A 14,923-nucleotide genomic window follows, 5' to 3' on the forward strand; every position below is an offset into this window, starting at 1 on the left:
ACACACACACACACACACACACACACACACACACACACACACACACACACACACACAAACACTGAGCTATATCAGAGAGTACACAAGTGGACAAGTATACAAAAACTGAGATATGCAGGAATGCTGGCAAAACCAAACTTTTGTTCTTCCAACAGCAACAAATGTAAACAGGTACAAATATCAGAAATAATTGAACTTAAAGCATTAGTCTGGTTCTCCTTTGTTGATTTTTTTAAATGCTCCTACAAGATTTTCAAAAATCTCCATGCTGTGATACTAATTCAATTATTGTTGGATTAGATGCTCATTTGTAATTACAAACGTAAACAACATAGACAGTGTAAAAGATGGTCTTAGCTGTTGCAATGTCACCCACGGATTTCTGGTATTTAAGCATTGAGGTGAACATTTAGGAATGCAACATGTGACACCGCACACTCATTGGCTGCTGATGTGTGATTAGCCGTTAGCCAATGAGCGTGTGGATTCATACCACAGATAATTCTTCACACCACTGAATGACACTTTATGGGGGATCAAGTTTAAAATTCTCACACCATTATTCCCACTTTGATTCTCTGTCACAATGGGTTGAAAATATTTCTGTAACACTGATTTTGCATATATTTAATACAAGCATCACCTCTGTGTTTGCAATGTTCGGGACAAAGCTTACAAAGCGCTGCACAACAATATACCTGAGTGTTGTGACTTTAAATCTGAGGGACTAAATTTACTTACAGTTAAAGTACGTTGTGGCGTCATGAACTTAAACTAGCCAGGGAGCTGGAAGCCATTTTGTTTTGAGCGGACTAGAGACATGATTAACAAACTGCTGCAATACTACAGGGCTGTAATGGCAGACGTTCTGATACTAACACATCGCGCTGCCAGAATAAAGGGCATCGGTCGATAACACCTCCTCAGAGTGTCTTTTTGGCAAGTGCTGCGGCCTGTAATGAAACCAGCAAACAGATGAAGAGAAGCATGGAGCAGAAGGGTCTTACACCAACCGACCTCACCCCTGTGGTGGAAACTCCATTATTGTTATGAGTCTGGGAAAATCTGAAGGAGGCTTTGTGCTGCTGACAAAGCTGAAATAAGCGTATAAACTGGAGGCTTCTCAGCTGTCAAGGGTCTCGGTTTTGGGCCCCTGCTAATGTAATATTAATAAAAACAAAACACTGAGCCGCCTGACCCCTGAGAGCAGCCTTCGTGTCTCTCCTGTAATCTTACAAATCCAGTCAGTGCACTGTAATATCTCGTGCACCTGCCTGCATCGATAGAAAACACACATGGCGACATGAACAGTTATAGTTGTGCTGCTGGGGTTATTACACAGTGCTTATTTGATGACGCCATCGATGGCCAGGTGAATGAAAGGGGTGTGTGCTGGAATACATCACGAAGATTTGGCCCTTGTGCAGTTGCTATGAGGTCTGTGGCGATATACAGCCTGCGCATGGCCGCAGACATAATAAACGCTGACAGCCTCCTCGCTTTCTCTCTCTGTCTCTCATTAATGGAAAAACACACAGATGTTGGCTGTTTTCCACTGCAGTATGTGTTGTGTGCCCTTTCTCATGAGAGAAATTATTAGCCAGCTGTTCATTCCCCAGCTGCATAGGCTATGGTGTGCCATGGGTGCTTAAACACACACACACGCGCACGGAGATATATCAGAGAGTATATTCCTGCCCCACAGGTTACAAGCCATAGCGAGAGGCCAGGGGAGGTTCTTGACACAGTTAATTGTGTGATGTTAATCAATTAGCAGACATCTGACTGAGCTGGAGGCCAGCAACGAACTGTCATTAGACTCCCAGAAACAGACAGGTGCATTGGTAGACAGCAAAAAAAAAAAAATGGACAGTAGCTATTGGCAAGTAAAGCTGTGTTGTAAAGCTGAGGCAACGTGTGTGTTTGTGCGTGTTCCAACATGACTGTCTTTCTATTTAGATGATCATGATCAATTCAACCTCATTACAGGATGTTAGATTCACATTTGAAAAGTGTGTGTGTGAACATTTGTGCATTTGCGAGTCCTCGCATGTTTGGCACGCATGCTTAGCATGCATTTTAAACAGGCAGGCTAGATCATCCATATTGTCGGGGTCAGGTCTTTCTGGGCTCAGCTAACCTCAACCTTTTAACACCCAACATCTGCTTGAGTCAGCTAGCCAGCCCAGGGATGGCTCATCATCAGCTGGACGGTGGTGTTCATGTTCCGGCTAAATACTGGCAGGAGACAAGCGTTTGTGTTTGTGCATCCAAGCAAGTCCAGCTTCAGCTCTCTGAATCGCTCTGTTCCATTTTAGATCTCAGGTTGCCTTGGGCAGACATGCAGTCAAGACTGTGGTTACACAACATTAAGTATTGAAGACCTAACAGTTTGTCTAATCTATGCTTGGTGTTTCTGTCTTGACAGCATTCTTTGAGCTGCCTTCTTCATAAGCAGACAGTGTGAAATTGCTTAACTCGCACTGGTCCTACAGTACTTCTGTATGGACTGTGAATCAGTTCTTGATACTAATCACTCTTCTCCGTTCTGCATATTTTACACTACATGATAACATAAATAACGCACACAGTAAACTGTATGCTTCGTGTGTTATCTTCCTGATGCCTTGTTATACATTTCCATGCTCTCACTCTTTTTACCCTCTTCTTGTATTTTATGTCTGTCCAGGAGACTATGTGGTGCTGACTGTGTACTTTGATCTGAGCAGGAGAATGGGTTACTTTACAATCCAAACGTACATCCCATGCACACTTATTGTTGTCCTCTCCTGGGTCTCATTTTGGATCAACAAGGATGCAGTGCCTGCCAGGACATCATTAGGTAAGGAAAAAAAACATGATGTCATTGCTGCCTCTGACTGTTTAAAGCAAAAGTATGCAAGTTCATCAGCAAAGAAAAATGAATATGAATTAAATGTTTTTGCTTTTTTTGTTCTTTTATAGATATGTCTCCTTTGTGTAAAAATCACAAGGCTTTATCAGAATTGCTTTAATTCTTTTTTTTTTTCAATCAGTCCACTTAACCCTGACACAATCTTTGCTTTAATTACTCCCCCTGGTAAAACACATCTGACTTCTGTGGTGATTAGGCAGCACACTCATATTGTAAAACAGTCTGCTCAAGCTTCCCATTTCTTGTTGTTCTTTTCATTTTGTCTTCTCTTTTCACATACGCTGTTTCCAGTCAGGGGCAACACATCTGCTTAGGAATCTAGTGCATCTTGAGTAGAAGAGCCTGTCCTAGCACATATGTTTGCACGCATGCCTTAATGAGGCATTAATTATGCAATGCAGAAAGGAAGATGCAGAGATGCCTCGTCAGCACAATAATAATGCAGGTGGCTTCCTCACAGAATGCAAAGAGGCACCCTGCATGTACCAAGGGGAGGGGGAAAAAGGAGAATTTCAAGAGAATTTTTCAGGTTTTGAACTTGCCCTAATGGACATTCTCAAAGGTTTTCTTGTGATGGAGTAAGAAAAAATATTCTTTTGTCAGCTTTTTTTAGACCCTCGAGGCTCCAAAACCTGACCTGAAGTCCATGTGGTGTGATTATTAGTATTAGCAGGAGTAACTTTATGTAAAATAATCCCTTCTGGCCAAAAATCCCCTTTCCACCTTCCTACCATCACTGCTTTGTCTGTCATTAATCTTTCTAAAAATAGGTTGTTTTCTTGTTTTTCAGCCTCTGGAGTCCAGACGTGATTTGCAGTTGTAGTAATAACACAGTTAATTCCCTGCTAAAATTATACCAAGAGTGAAATGTCTTAATTTCCTTTTTAAAACATGATGCAGAAGGTGCGTGGAGCCTGGTGGCTAGGAAGCGGATTAATTCAGATGACATAATTCATAATCCTTCAATGCCATCCAGAAATATATCAATTCACTCACAGTACTACAGTGGTAATCTTGGCGCAGACTGATATCCTTCAGGCCACATTAAATTTAGACATAAATCATCTTCTTTATATACGAAGCGAGTCCCCTAACACGTATGGTCTATTTAAAAGGGAGGAAGAAGGCGGGCTTGTTAGTTGCTTTTTTGTTGGTGTTTGGGGATTGTGATGGTGTTGTTGGTAATCTGCTGTGTATGTGTACTTACAAACACATTTCCTCGTCATGTGCCATCACTCTGCCTCCATCTACATCATCATTAGAGCCCAACAGAGTGAGTAAAAGGGTTAGCAGATGGTGGATATAGCAATGCAGTATGTCACTGTTGTGGTCAATTGCAGTTGAAATGTCAACCAGTAAGTAGCTATGTGGATCAAGGCAACAGTAAAACAGCTGCTCGCTATTCCCACATGGCTATTCCAGTGTTAAGAGCTAACAAATCAAAAGACACTTTTTTTTAGCCTTTTATACTGATACAATATACAGTGCATAGACATCATGCATATGAAGAGAGCATTTTTAAACATATAATAGGAACTTGGGATGTGCAAATTATACATAGCAAGAATAATCGAACTTGTAATCTGTCATTAGTTAAAACTGTTCTGATTGTTTTCCTTTTTCCTGTTATTTTATTACCAGGCATTACCACAGTGCTGACCATGACCACATTGAGTACTATTGCCAGGAAATCTCTTCCAAAAGTTTCCTATGTGACAGCCATGGACCTCTTTGTGTCTGTCTGCTTCATTTTCGTCTTCGCCGCACTTATAGAGTACGGCACACTGCACTACTTTGTCAGCAACAGAAAGCCGAGTGCCAAAAAGGACAAGAAGAAGAAGAATCCGGTGGGTGTCTTTCCAAAACTAAACTGAACTTTTTTTTTCATTTTTAATCATTAGGAGTTTCTCAACTATGGATCTTCGAATTAACAATGAGACCACAAATAACGTTTTAAAATTAAGTGTTTACTATTTCTGTGATGTGTATTTTAAATTATTAGTTAGATAAATGGTCAGATTATCACTTCACATGTTTTTTCCCCTCCCACACTCTGTTACAGTACTGGAATAAGGTGCAAAAAAGCTCTACAGTGCTTAGAATTCCTAAGACAGTATTTTCCCAATGGCCGCCACCCCAAATTACTCAATGAGTAATGCAAGCAGGTCAAATCTTTCATAATCCTCTACACATCTGCTACAGTTGTAATTTAGATCCAGGTCACATGACAGTTGAGTTGCCTCATACTTTACAAGTCTTAAGCTCCCAAGAGATCATGCCAGCTCAGTTTAAGGACCATGATCTCTGACCTAATATTTTGGAGGATGTTTATGGTATATAGCAAAACTAGCAATTTTTCTCTAATCATTTAAAGTTGATTTGTGTAAGAGGAACAATTTTTAATAAAAAAAAATGTTTAAATATACCTCTGGTGGTATTTACTTTATGGCAAGACAAAGTTCCAGCCGTTTTTTGGGGGGGAAGGATAATAATTGTTTTAACAAGGCTTTTCAGTGAAAGACATTAGAGCTTAAATCAAGTACACCACCATGTGTTGATGAGAATCATTCAAATGAAAAGTGGTGAAAATTGAGGTGATCTAGCTGTAGGCTCTGTAACTAAGGTTTTGCATATAGTCAGAATGTCTTGCGGGTGAATAAAGGAATAATGAAGTGGAAGGTGTAGTGCTAGTTTGCTATTTCAGAGGGGAAGACCAAGTCAAGCAAAGAGAGGCTTTCTTTTTTTCTTCCATTTTAGTATTTCATTACTATTTGCTGTTTCAGCTACATGTGATATGACCCTTTGAAGAATTTGAAATATTCTCAGGAATTACAATTAAATAAACTACGTATAGTGACACCGACTACAAAGCTAGTGAAGTACTGTGTAATTAAAAACTTGAAGATACGATGAAGTCACAGTCGCAAGGAGTTTGTAAAGCTTGAATTAAAGTGGATGTAATGTTTTCCTAAGGCAGTGCTGGCCTAAGAAGCATGTAAAATACATGTATCCTACCATACATCTCCCCCTGTGTCCGTTCATAATATGTATGTCTCCTTGCAATATATATCCTCTCTTTCCATTTTGAGTTAAATAGTGCAGTATGTGTAATTATCACACATTTTCTTTGTGTTTCTCTTTATTTTTTATGGTTATTTTCTTAATTCTCTGTTTACATGTATTCTGTGTTTTTGTTCTGTTCTGTTTTGTCCTGTTGTGTTACTCTCTTTCAATTCCACATATTCTTTTTCTCCTGTTGGGACAAAAGCTCCTCCGGCTCTTTTCCTCAAAGGTATATTGCCTGTGTCTGACTGCATGTGTCTGCTGCATTTTGGCTCTCTGAGCCCCCAGTACCTCACTGCTTTTTTCTGTCTGTTCTAAAGCTGATACACCTCTCTATATTCCCTCTTTATCTACCTGCATTCTTACTGTACTCCTCCTCATTTACTAAATAGGTATCACAGATAGCATTAAAAAGGGCGCTCTGCAGTGCACAGTGCGGAGGCAGCCAGCCAGACATACTTGCAGTGTTTAAAATTCAAATAAGCATCCCACACATCCCATGTCAGGAAGAATGTAATATTCCAGGCTCAGTGTGGACTTAATTCTGGCTCCCTCTGTCCTGTTTCACTCGTTGTTGTTGTTGTTGTTACCACAGCGAACTAGCAGCTGCTACAATAGCTTCCTCTTCTTTCCCTTCTTCTGCCAGTTAATCTATACCTGTGTGTTTGTTGGGCTTCTCAACCTGACGCTTCCTATAGAGTCAGCAGAGCCTTAACAGACTGAAATAGACAACCCATGCAGTGTGCTAGGTCTAAATTAAATTGGAAACCATTTAAAGGATTAACACACAGTGAGACAGACACCTAACAAGCGTCCAGGGTAGGCGAAAGCAAGCAAAGATTTAAATTTAGCTTAAACCACAAACTGCTGATACTTTTCTAGACTAAATAATTTAAAGTAAGATTAGTTAGATTTCCAGGAATCTAAATGTGTTGTTAAAAATCACCACTTGCAATGTGGAAACACTACTACAAATTATCAGCTTAAGCTAGATAAGCAGTATTAATCCTGAGTGTTTCTGAATCTTTTGTCTTCTCAGAGCGGTTGTCTCCTTTCAGTCAGTTAAAGCTGCAAATGCCACTGTGTTGGTTCTTTGTTTTTATTTCTTTATATCTTTTGCTAACACCGACTCAGCATTGCCCAGCTTGACCAGGCCATGCGGCGGGATGCTGTTAATGCTCCTTCTGCTTGAGCTTCCACTGCGCTTTCTTCAGTGCAACCAATCCCCCTTTGAGAATGGAGCCATAACCTGCTCTGCTAATCCCGTCATTAACTTCACATATGGTCCGTTAAGAGGACAAAATGCTGAAACTAACCTGTGCGTCATTTTGTTGTGGTTATGTATCCTTTTCAAAGGGTCAGCAGATTTTTGCACTAGTGCTGGGCAATTTCAGTTTCAGGGAATGAACATTATTTTGAGCTGTATTTTAAGCTTGTTTAAGGTTGCATGCTTACAGCAGATAATGAGGTGTATTAAACGAAAACTGCATTTATATTATTCTTTTTTCTTTTGCAGTAAACATGCCTTTTCTATATACTATATTGAAAAGGAACAAAAGCAATAATGAGGCAGATGAAAACAAAAAGCATTCACCGTTTTGAGATGGTTGTTAACTCATTAAAAGTGTTTATATTCTCACAAAACAGAATATGAATTTGTGTTGTAAACTATAATTGGAGTGTAAGTGCAGTCACTTATAGACTACACTGGCACTCCAAATATGGAGTGCAAAATTATAGATTATCGTCCCTGTTAGCTATCTATAGTCTCTCCATAATGGAGACAATATCTGAGAAATAATCTAAATCTTTAGTTTTTACAGTGGGAGAGCATACGAAATTCTTGGAGTACACTTAACTAACAGACTCCTTTTAAAGCATGAGGCTAACACCCTAGTTTATCAGCAAGGTCAAGGAAACTTTTGTCAAAGGGAAGAAAAGCATTTAATCTGCCAAACAGCAAGACTTCCAATTTGTGCAAAGGTGACATGGCATTTGAAGATAAAGGCTAATGAAAATGGTCTATTTGAATACTAATTGTCTCTCTTTAGAATGACAGGACCAACAAGTGACTGATGTCACTGTCCTATTTTAGAAACCTTAACAAATGAAAGCCATGTGCCCTGCAGTGGTGAGCACAGATTGAAAAGAGGGTTTAGTTTAACCCATCTAGTTACAGAAAGAGTAGGTTGGAAAAATACTGAGCTTTGTGCTGCATAATTGCCAGCACATGCTTTCTCTTAGCTACATGATGCATCATAAGCCAGTTACAACATATCTCTTAAATGAATTTTCAGAAAAACATCCATTCTGTTCCAAAATCACTGAGTGTTAAAAAGATCTTTAAAATGTCACAGAACAAAATATGAATAATCATCTGCTTTCGTTGACATTTTATAGGATTATTTAATGTAATGTTTTGAATGCAGAGCATCACAATAAGAAATGGAGGGCCCATTGCCCAGCACTAGCTTTGTATAGCTGGCAAGTAAAGCAGTATGGACCACTGTACTAAAATTTAACTGATTGCTTCAGCTGCCTATTACACCCTAGCCCAAAGGTGTAATTTGCATCATGGGTTCCATGGGGATAGACCCTTTGTCATTTTAAGCCTCACTAATTACAACTACAGGTGGTAGTTATAGGTCTATTTGTATTTCTTGACGCTAAAAGGGTCCATTGGCAAGTTAAAGGTGCAAATTACATTCTGCTGACTAATGACTGAAAATGAAGAAGAAGACAAAAAATGGTAGCTCAAATGAGGTCCCCTGTTATGTCAGTGAAGTCTTCATTAGAGCTTTCTCAGGTTCTGGTGGCTAATTGCGTCATTTTGTCCTGTTAAAAGCAGACACCCACGGTGGACATCCGTCCGCGCTCGGCCACTGCCATTCAGATGAATAACGCCACGCACATGCAGGAGCGAGACGAGGAGTACGGCTATGAATGTCTGGATGGAAAGGACTGCACTAGCTTCTTCTGTTGTTTTGAGGACTGTCGCTCCGGAGCCTGGCGGCACGGCAGGTTGCACATTCGCATCGCCAAGATAGACTCTTATGCACGCATCTTTTTCCCCACTGCATTTGCTCTCTTCAACCTGGTCTACTGGGTCTCCTATCTCTATCTCTAGGCGCAGGTGTGTATCCAGCCTTATCATACAGTCCATTACATTCTACATATGCTCTGCGCCAACGAGTGACTTTATGGAGGAGGGGACCCACTGAAATACCCAGAGATTTGATTATAGCATTTCTTCTATTTCTTTTGTTTTAATCCAATTAAATCTCGTTTATTTTATCAAAGAACTCTGACAGACATTGCAAATGTTGTAGCATTACATTTAACTGGTGTGAAAAGGTTTATAGATGTGTTGAGGAACTATGGATTGTGTAAGAGATCAAACAAAGTTTTGTTTCATTTTCACCACTTTATTTTTGAATTAGAAATTTGAAAGATACGTCTCAATGGGGGGTTTACCAGTTGTTTTATTAGATAAAAGATCATTTCGCAAGGACCAATTAGTAATTCAATAACAGCAGTTTGGATCATGTATTCATCAGAAAAAGTCAATAGGTTTCAGAGGACAATTAAAAAGAAGATCAGAGTGCTTTGCAGAAATCAAAGTGATATCGATGTGTTTTTATAAATGATTATTACTAAATCAAAACAAAAAGAGTGTGACCAGTTTATGGTGAGTAATAATACATAACATCTTTTGCATTGACTGTACTTTTAATTATGTTCATACTTCTTTGTTCACTTACTAAAAAACAAAATCCGAAGCACTTTCACAGAGCTGTTAGACACTGACATGAAAATATTACTTTTTTTTTTTTTTTTTTAATTTATTTGTTTAGTGTGGTCAAAGTGTGGTGATGCTGTTTATGGACTTCTACTGTACAGACACTGTATATATTTTACTATTGCATAGTGGTTTACATTTATTGCATGCACCTTTCGGGCCAAAAAGCAACTTATTTTATGGTCTTCTACTGTTGGCTATGGAAAATAAGAAAACAAGCACTAATAATCATTCAGGATACTCTTCTTTTTTTATGAAAATTCAGAAAGTGACACAGTGAAAATGTTAAGTTGAGGAATCCCTCACGATTACAGGTGGGAGGATCATCCCAGGGCAGAAAACTGGTTTAGTCAATTACCTTGCAGCCACTAGCTTACACTTCATCCCTTTCTCCGGTTGCTGTAAAAGTGCATATTTGCAACATGACACCACGCTATTGTGTTTTTAGTTATGGAAGTTTGTCAGAGTGGTAACTGCAGCAGCATATTCAGAGCCTGAGTTTTACTTTTGAGGATACTTCAACTAATCTACAGACAGCTGTAGGGCATTGTGCAATCTTTGCAGTTAAAGGTTCATTCTCTTTGTTATTCTGCTAAGATTACAAGAAGAAAACGAGGCTTTTATTCAAGCGTAAGAACAGATGTAACCTCTTTTTTTTTTAATCAAGCATTTCATATCCTGTGTCTTTGAGAAGAATCACATTGAGAATGTAACTCATTCGTAGTGGGAAGATATATTCAAAAGGCTGAGAAGAAGTCTGGTATCGTTTCAGTATTATTATTTTTTTCTTCCATTAATCAAATGTCTGAATGTATAGAGAGCAGAAAATAAATGAAACATTTCTGAACTGTAAATGCTATGTATGATACAGTACAATCCACTTTACAGATCCCTTACAGCAGGCACCAGTATGCAACTAATGGAGAGCTCACTGATTGTGTACATAAATTATGAATAAAAAACTGGTCAAGCCCTTGGGATATTTTGTAAAGGGTATATATTTTGTCATTTCAGCATTGCTATTATATCAACGTAAAGTATATCACACCTATTATATTATGGTTTTACCAACCATGCAGAATATTTGGGGGAATTGGGGTATTTATTTATTTATCCATTGCTGGCATTTATTTATTTCTTGAAAGAAAATGCATTTTATGCTCATATAGCCCCTGAAAAGAAACGCAGAGTGCTGTCATTTATATCAAAGATACATTTTTGTTTAGTGTGTCAATGGAGCTTGAGCTTATTTATCTTGTGTTTTGTTGTGATCAGTGTACACTACTCTCACAAAAGCCTGTCAATCTGTTATATTTGTTAAATTAGTGGCTTGCAGCATTACCTGTTGTGCATCTTCTGAGTAGTAGACTTTATTTAATGAAAAATATATATATAAATATACAAAAACAGTTCCCAAGCCACCAGAAGAAGAACATTTGCTTGTCTAAATGACTATTAATTGCGTTCACTTTTCCAGCCATCTCATTGGTTTGCTTTGGTCTTGACATCTGAAATAAATAAAGCATCTCTGGTTATACAAATATATGTATTTACCAGATAATGTCATATTTCTTACAGTTCTTTCCCTTTTGTATTAAATGGTTGTCCTGTTGTGTTACAAAGCTACCACCCAGTAGTCTGAATCTGTCTTCAGTGTATACAAATGCTATTTCTCACATCTTTAGGGTTTCCAAGTGTGTCAGTAGCAATGTAAACTGGTCCTCATCAGTGTTTGTTTAGAGAAGTGTAATGGAGTGACTACATCTTATAAAGTGCCAAACTGACACACACTGAATAGAGAATATCTAACTTTAATATCATCATATACTACTTTGAAAAAGAAAAGACATGATAAAAGATGAGGGTTTTCTTTAAAAAAATAAAAAAAATGCTGCCCTGCGGGATGGATTAGCAGGTGCCCTGGATTTCTTTTTTTTTTTTTAGTTCAAATTTGACATGATGCAGAACCAAAAGCATCAGCTATGCTCGAATGAACATGAAACTAATAAAAACGATCAAGGTAAAATGGAAATTACTTGACTGTGTGAGGTACCTTATTAATGCCGATGAGAGCGTGTGCTGAGGTTAAAAATATATATATTATGAAATATTTTTCTTTCCATAATAGATGCTTGTTGATTGATTTCTGTTGTTTGTGTGTGCTCTACAGAAAATGTAGAGATAGAAAATTGTGTGGGAGGTACTCAAGTGTGTTTATTCTCAGTAGCGTGCATGCTGAACATGTTTGAGGTTTAAAAGGGACGTTTCAAAGAATTGGGACTCGCTCATCTGCAGGTGAATCCTTAATCCTTTGCTTGCATTGACATGGACACTTAACACTGTACTTCTTTTTGATGTGATTTTATTTCTTTTGGGACCCACAAATGAGACATATATGTGAACAGCACATGCTGATATTTTCTAATGTGTGTATTTTGTCAAACTGCAGAAAAGAAAATAAGCGCTGGAATCACAGAGCCCAGTAAAAGGTATTCTAAGGCTAAACACATTTCACACGATTCTCCATACATACAGTATAATAGTTGTCTCTCATCTATGTAAATTTGGTTATTGTATAAAATGGGCACTGATCAATTCTGTTAGGATCTGCATAATAAATTATATATGTGAAGATAAAAGTCCTTTTCATAAGAAAATTGCACATAGCTGTGGAATTTTACAATAAAATGGTCGCATTTATCAGTGTGTACAGGTTCATTTATTATTATTATCATTATTATTATTATTATCATTAATGCTGTTGTTGTTGTTATTATTGTGGGGTGTACAGTGGTCAGTGTGTTCCCCCTGCCCCTGCTTGAATACTCTGCCTTCCTCACACAGTTTATATATTGGGGTTAATTATCCTGTAATAACAACAGAATTATTGAAGTAATCACTGAGCATCTGGATCATTCTTATCCAGTTTTTAAAAATTATTGTTACATTTCAGTCATCTCACATGGGTTTTTTCCACCAAGAATGGAGCCCTTGCTTTTGTAATTCTCTGACTGTACCAGCACTTTCAGTTACTGCCATCACCATTCACCTCTTGCAAGTATTTGGCAGTATCGTTTTCTCAGCTGTTCTCTAACAGCTTTTTGTGCTTAGGGAAATTTTGCACTTTCCTTTACACCTCGCATAAAGATGCTGCCATTGTTTCTTGGAAGCTTGCCTTTTAGTAAACAATCTTACCTTGTCTCTTTCTCGTGCTCTCTTTAATGCGCACACATGCAGTTTTAAAAGTGCTCTTGCAGAACACAAGGTTCATGTTTTTATGCATTTTGTGCCAAAACAGTAGAAACAGTGACACACTATCAGGTCGTGTATTGTTTATGCATTAAAAAAAAAACAATTTCTACAGAGGCACTCATTGTTTGCAGTTCCATGCTTGGGTTGCATGTTTAATTTGCCCAAGTCCAGCTGAACCATGCTCGGGAGAACATTTTTCATGTGGGGCAGGGCAAGGTTCACATCACTGGGCCCAGCGACATCAAGCAGCACTCAATGGCAAAATAAGCAGTATTTTGCAGGGTTGCTTACTGCAAGTTACAATCAAGGCCAACAATATTGGACAATCACACCATTGTTGTAATTTTGACTCTGCATACCATGTAAGTGGATTTTAGTGGATGTGACTGAAGTATAGCTTTAAGTTTTCAGGTTTTATTCAAGAGATTTGACAAAAGCACTACATGAACTGTTTGGGAATTACAAGAGCTTTATTTATTAATTTTCAGAGGCTCAAAGGTAAGTCAAGATTTGACAAAAAAAAAGCAGTGTTGTGGCCAGGTGAAGCAGATGTAAGATCTGGAGTTGATTCCAAATTGTATTTGTCAGCTATTTGCTGTAACTCTCAACACGGGCTCTAAAGAGATATTGATTCAATTATCATTAAAGTGATAAAACAAAAAGAAACCCATGAGAGCAACCAGAACAACTTGGATAGTGGCCAAAATCAATAATCTGACATATTTTTAAAAAGAAGGAAAGCACCTGTCAGCTCAACAAAACTCAAGTCTGGGAAATCACAGAAGTTAAAATGATCATTGAAAAAATAATTTTCATGGCTAACAAAACCTGCAGCCAAGTCTCATCATTGCCAGGTTATCAAAACGTAAATTACTCAAAAGTATTAAAAACAATCTGTATCTGTAAAATTATGTCACTTATATATTATATTATCATATTGATATTGATATTTGTATGACCACTAAAGCAAGTTCTGTCATCTTCAACAATGCTGTGGTGGCAATATAAGGGCAATATATTACAACAGTCCTGAAATTTAGACACCAGTTTGTTTTTTTTCCCCCAACAAACAAACAAAAAACATTAACTTCCTAGGACCTGGCATCCACATTTGTGGACATCACATTTTGGGTTATTTAGACCAAAATACTCAATTTTTTACTACAAGGGCCTGATATCCACTTACAAGGACATAATACTGCCACTGCTCTATCGAAATTTTAAACGAATGTCCTCATATGCAGCTCTCATTTTTCTTAGAAACAAAAATCAGGTTAAAAAAAAAATCTGGTAATTTTTTGTTTTTACATTCATCGGGTCCCAATCAGCCCAAATATCAAAGAGAAATTAAAAATGCATGCTGTGGAAGAGTTCAGGTCTTAGGAGGTTAAACACTGTAATTTTTATTTCAACTGTGAATCTGTACATTGCTCAGAAAAAGAAGGTTCACAACATATTTATCTCATCCATTGTGGACACATATTAACATATTTAATACTGGTCTATCCTCTACATCAAATGGCTGAACGAGATACTTCAAGTCAGTTGCATGGATAAGCATCCAGGCAAATTGTTATAATTCTAACAAAGGAGGTGGCTGATGCTTTAAGTTAAAAAACAACTAAGGGCATTTTGTATTAACATGCTTCATGTAAGCCTTACACAACCCCAACAGAAGCTTATTTTTTTTATTTAATGTGTCATTTTTTTCTTTTCTTTTTTTTTTACATAGTAGCACAGTGTGGTTTAGTCCAGTGTCTCTTCCTTCCAGGAAAGTGCACTTGAAACAGAGCAGCAGTTGGCTGCTGGGCCTCTGTGTTGGCACCTCTCTCTCTGGGCAGGGTGACAGCTGCAAAGGACAGCAAGTGAATCCCTCTGATTATTACACAACCGTC

General features: G+C 38.0%; 1 protein-coding gene across 3 annotated transcripts in view; it reads left to right on the forward strand.

Annotated features, from left to right (window-relative positions):
- gabrg2 (gamma-aminobutyric acid type A receptor subunit gamma2) overlaps positions 1-12,466 on the forward strand; it is a 43,878-nt gene extending 31,412 nt beyond the window's left edge. Inside the window, exons 7-10 of one of the 3 annotated variants that reach the window (XM_005727758.1) lie at positions 2,690-2,842; positions 4,556-4,761; positions 6,183-6,206; positions 8,823-12,466. In XM_005727758.1, the coding sequence (XP_005727815.1) occupies positions 2,690-2,842; positions 4,556-4,761; positions 6,183-6,206; positions 8,823-9,104 (665 nt within the window). In that variant the 3' untranslated portion in view covers positions 9,105-12,466. The remainder of the gene's footprint in view (positions 1-2,689; positions 2,843-4,555; positions 4,762-6,182; positions 6,207-8,822) is intronic. The other 2 variants (XM_005727759.1, XM_005727760.1) reach the window with 2 other exon arrangements.
- Positions 12,467-14,923: the final 2,457 nt, after the last annotated feature.

The sequence above is a fragment of the Pundamilia nyererei genome, unplaced genomic scaffold, assembly GCF_000239375.1.
Source record: "Pundamilia nyererei isolate P.nyererei 1_Seehausen unplaced genomic scaffold, PunNye1.0 scaffold00026, whole genome shotgun sequence".
NCBI lineage: Eukaryota > Metazoa > Chordata > Actinopteri > Cichliformes > Cichlidae > Pundamilia > Pundamilia nyererei.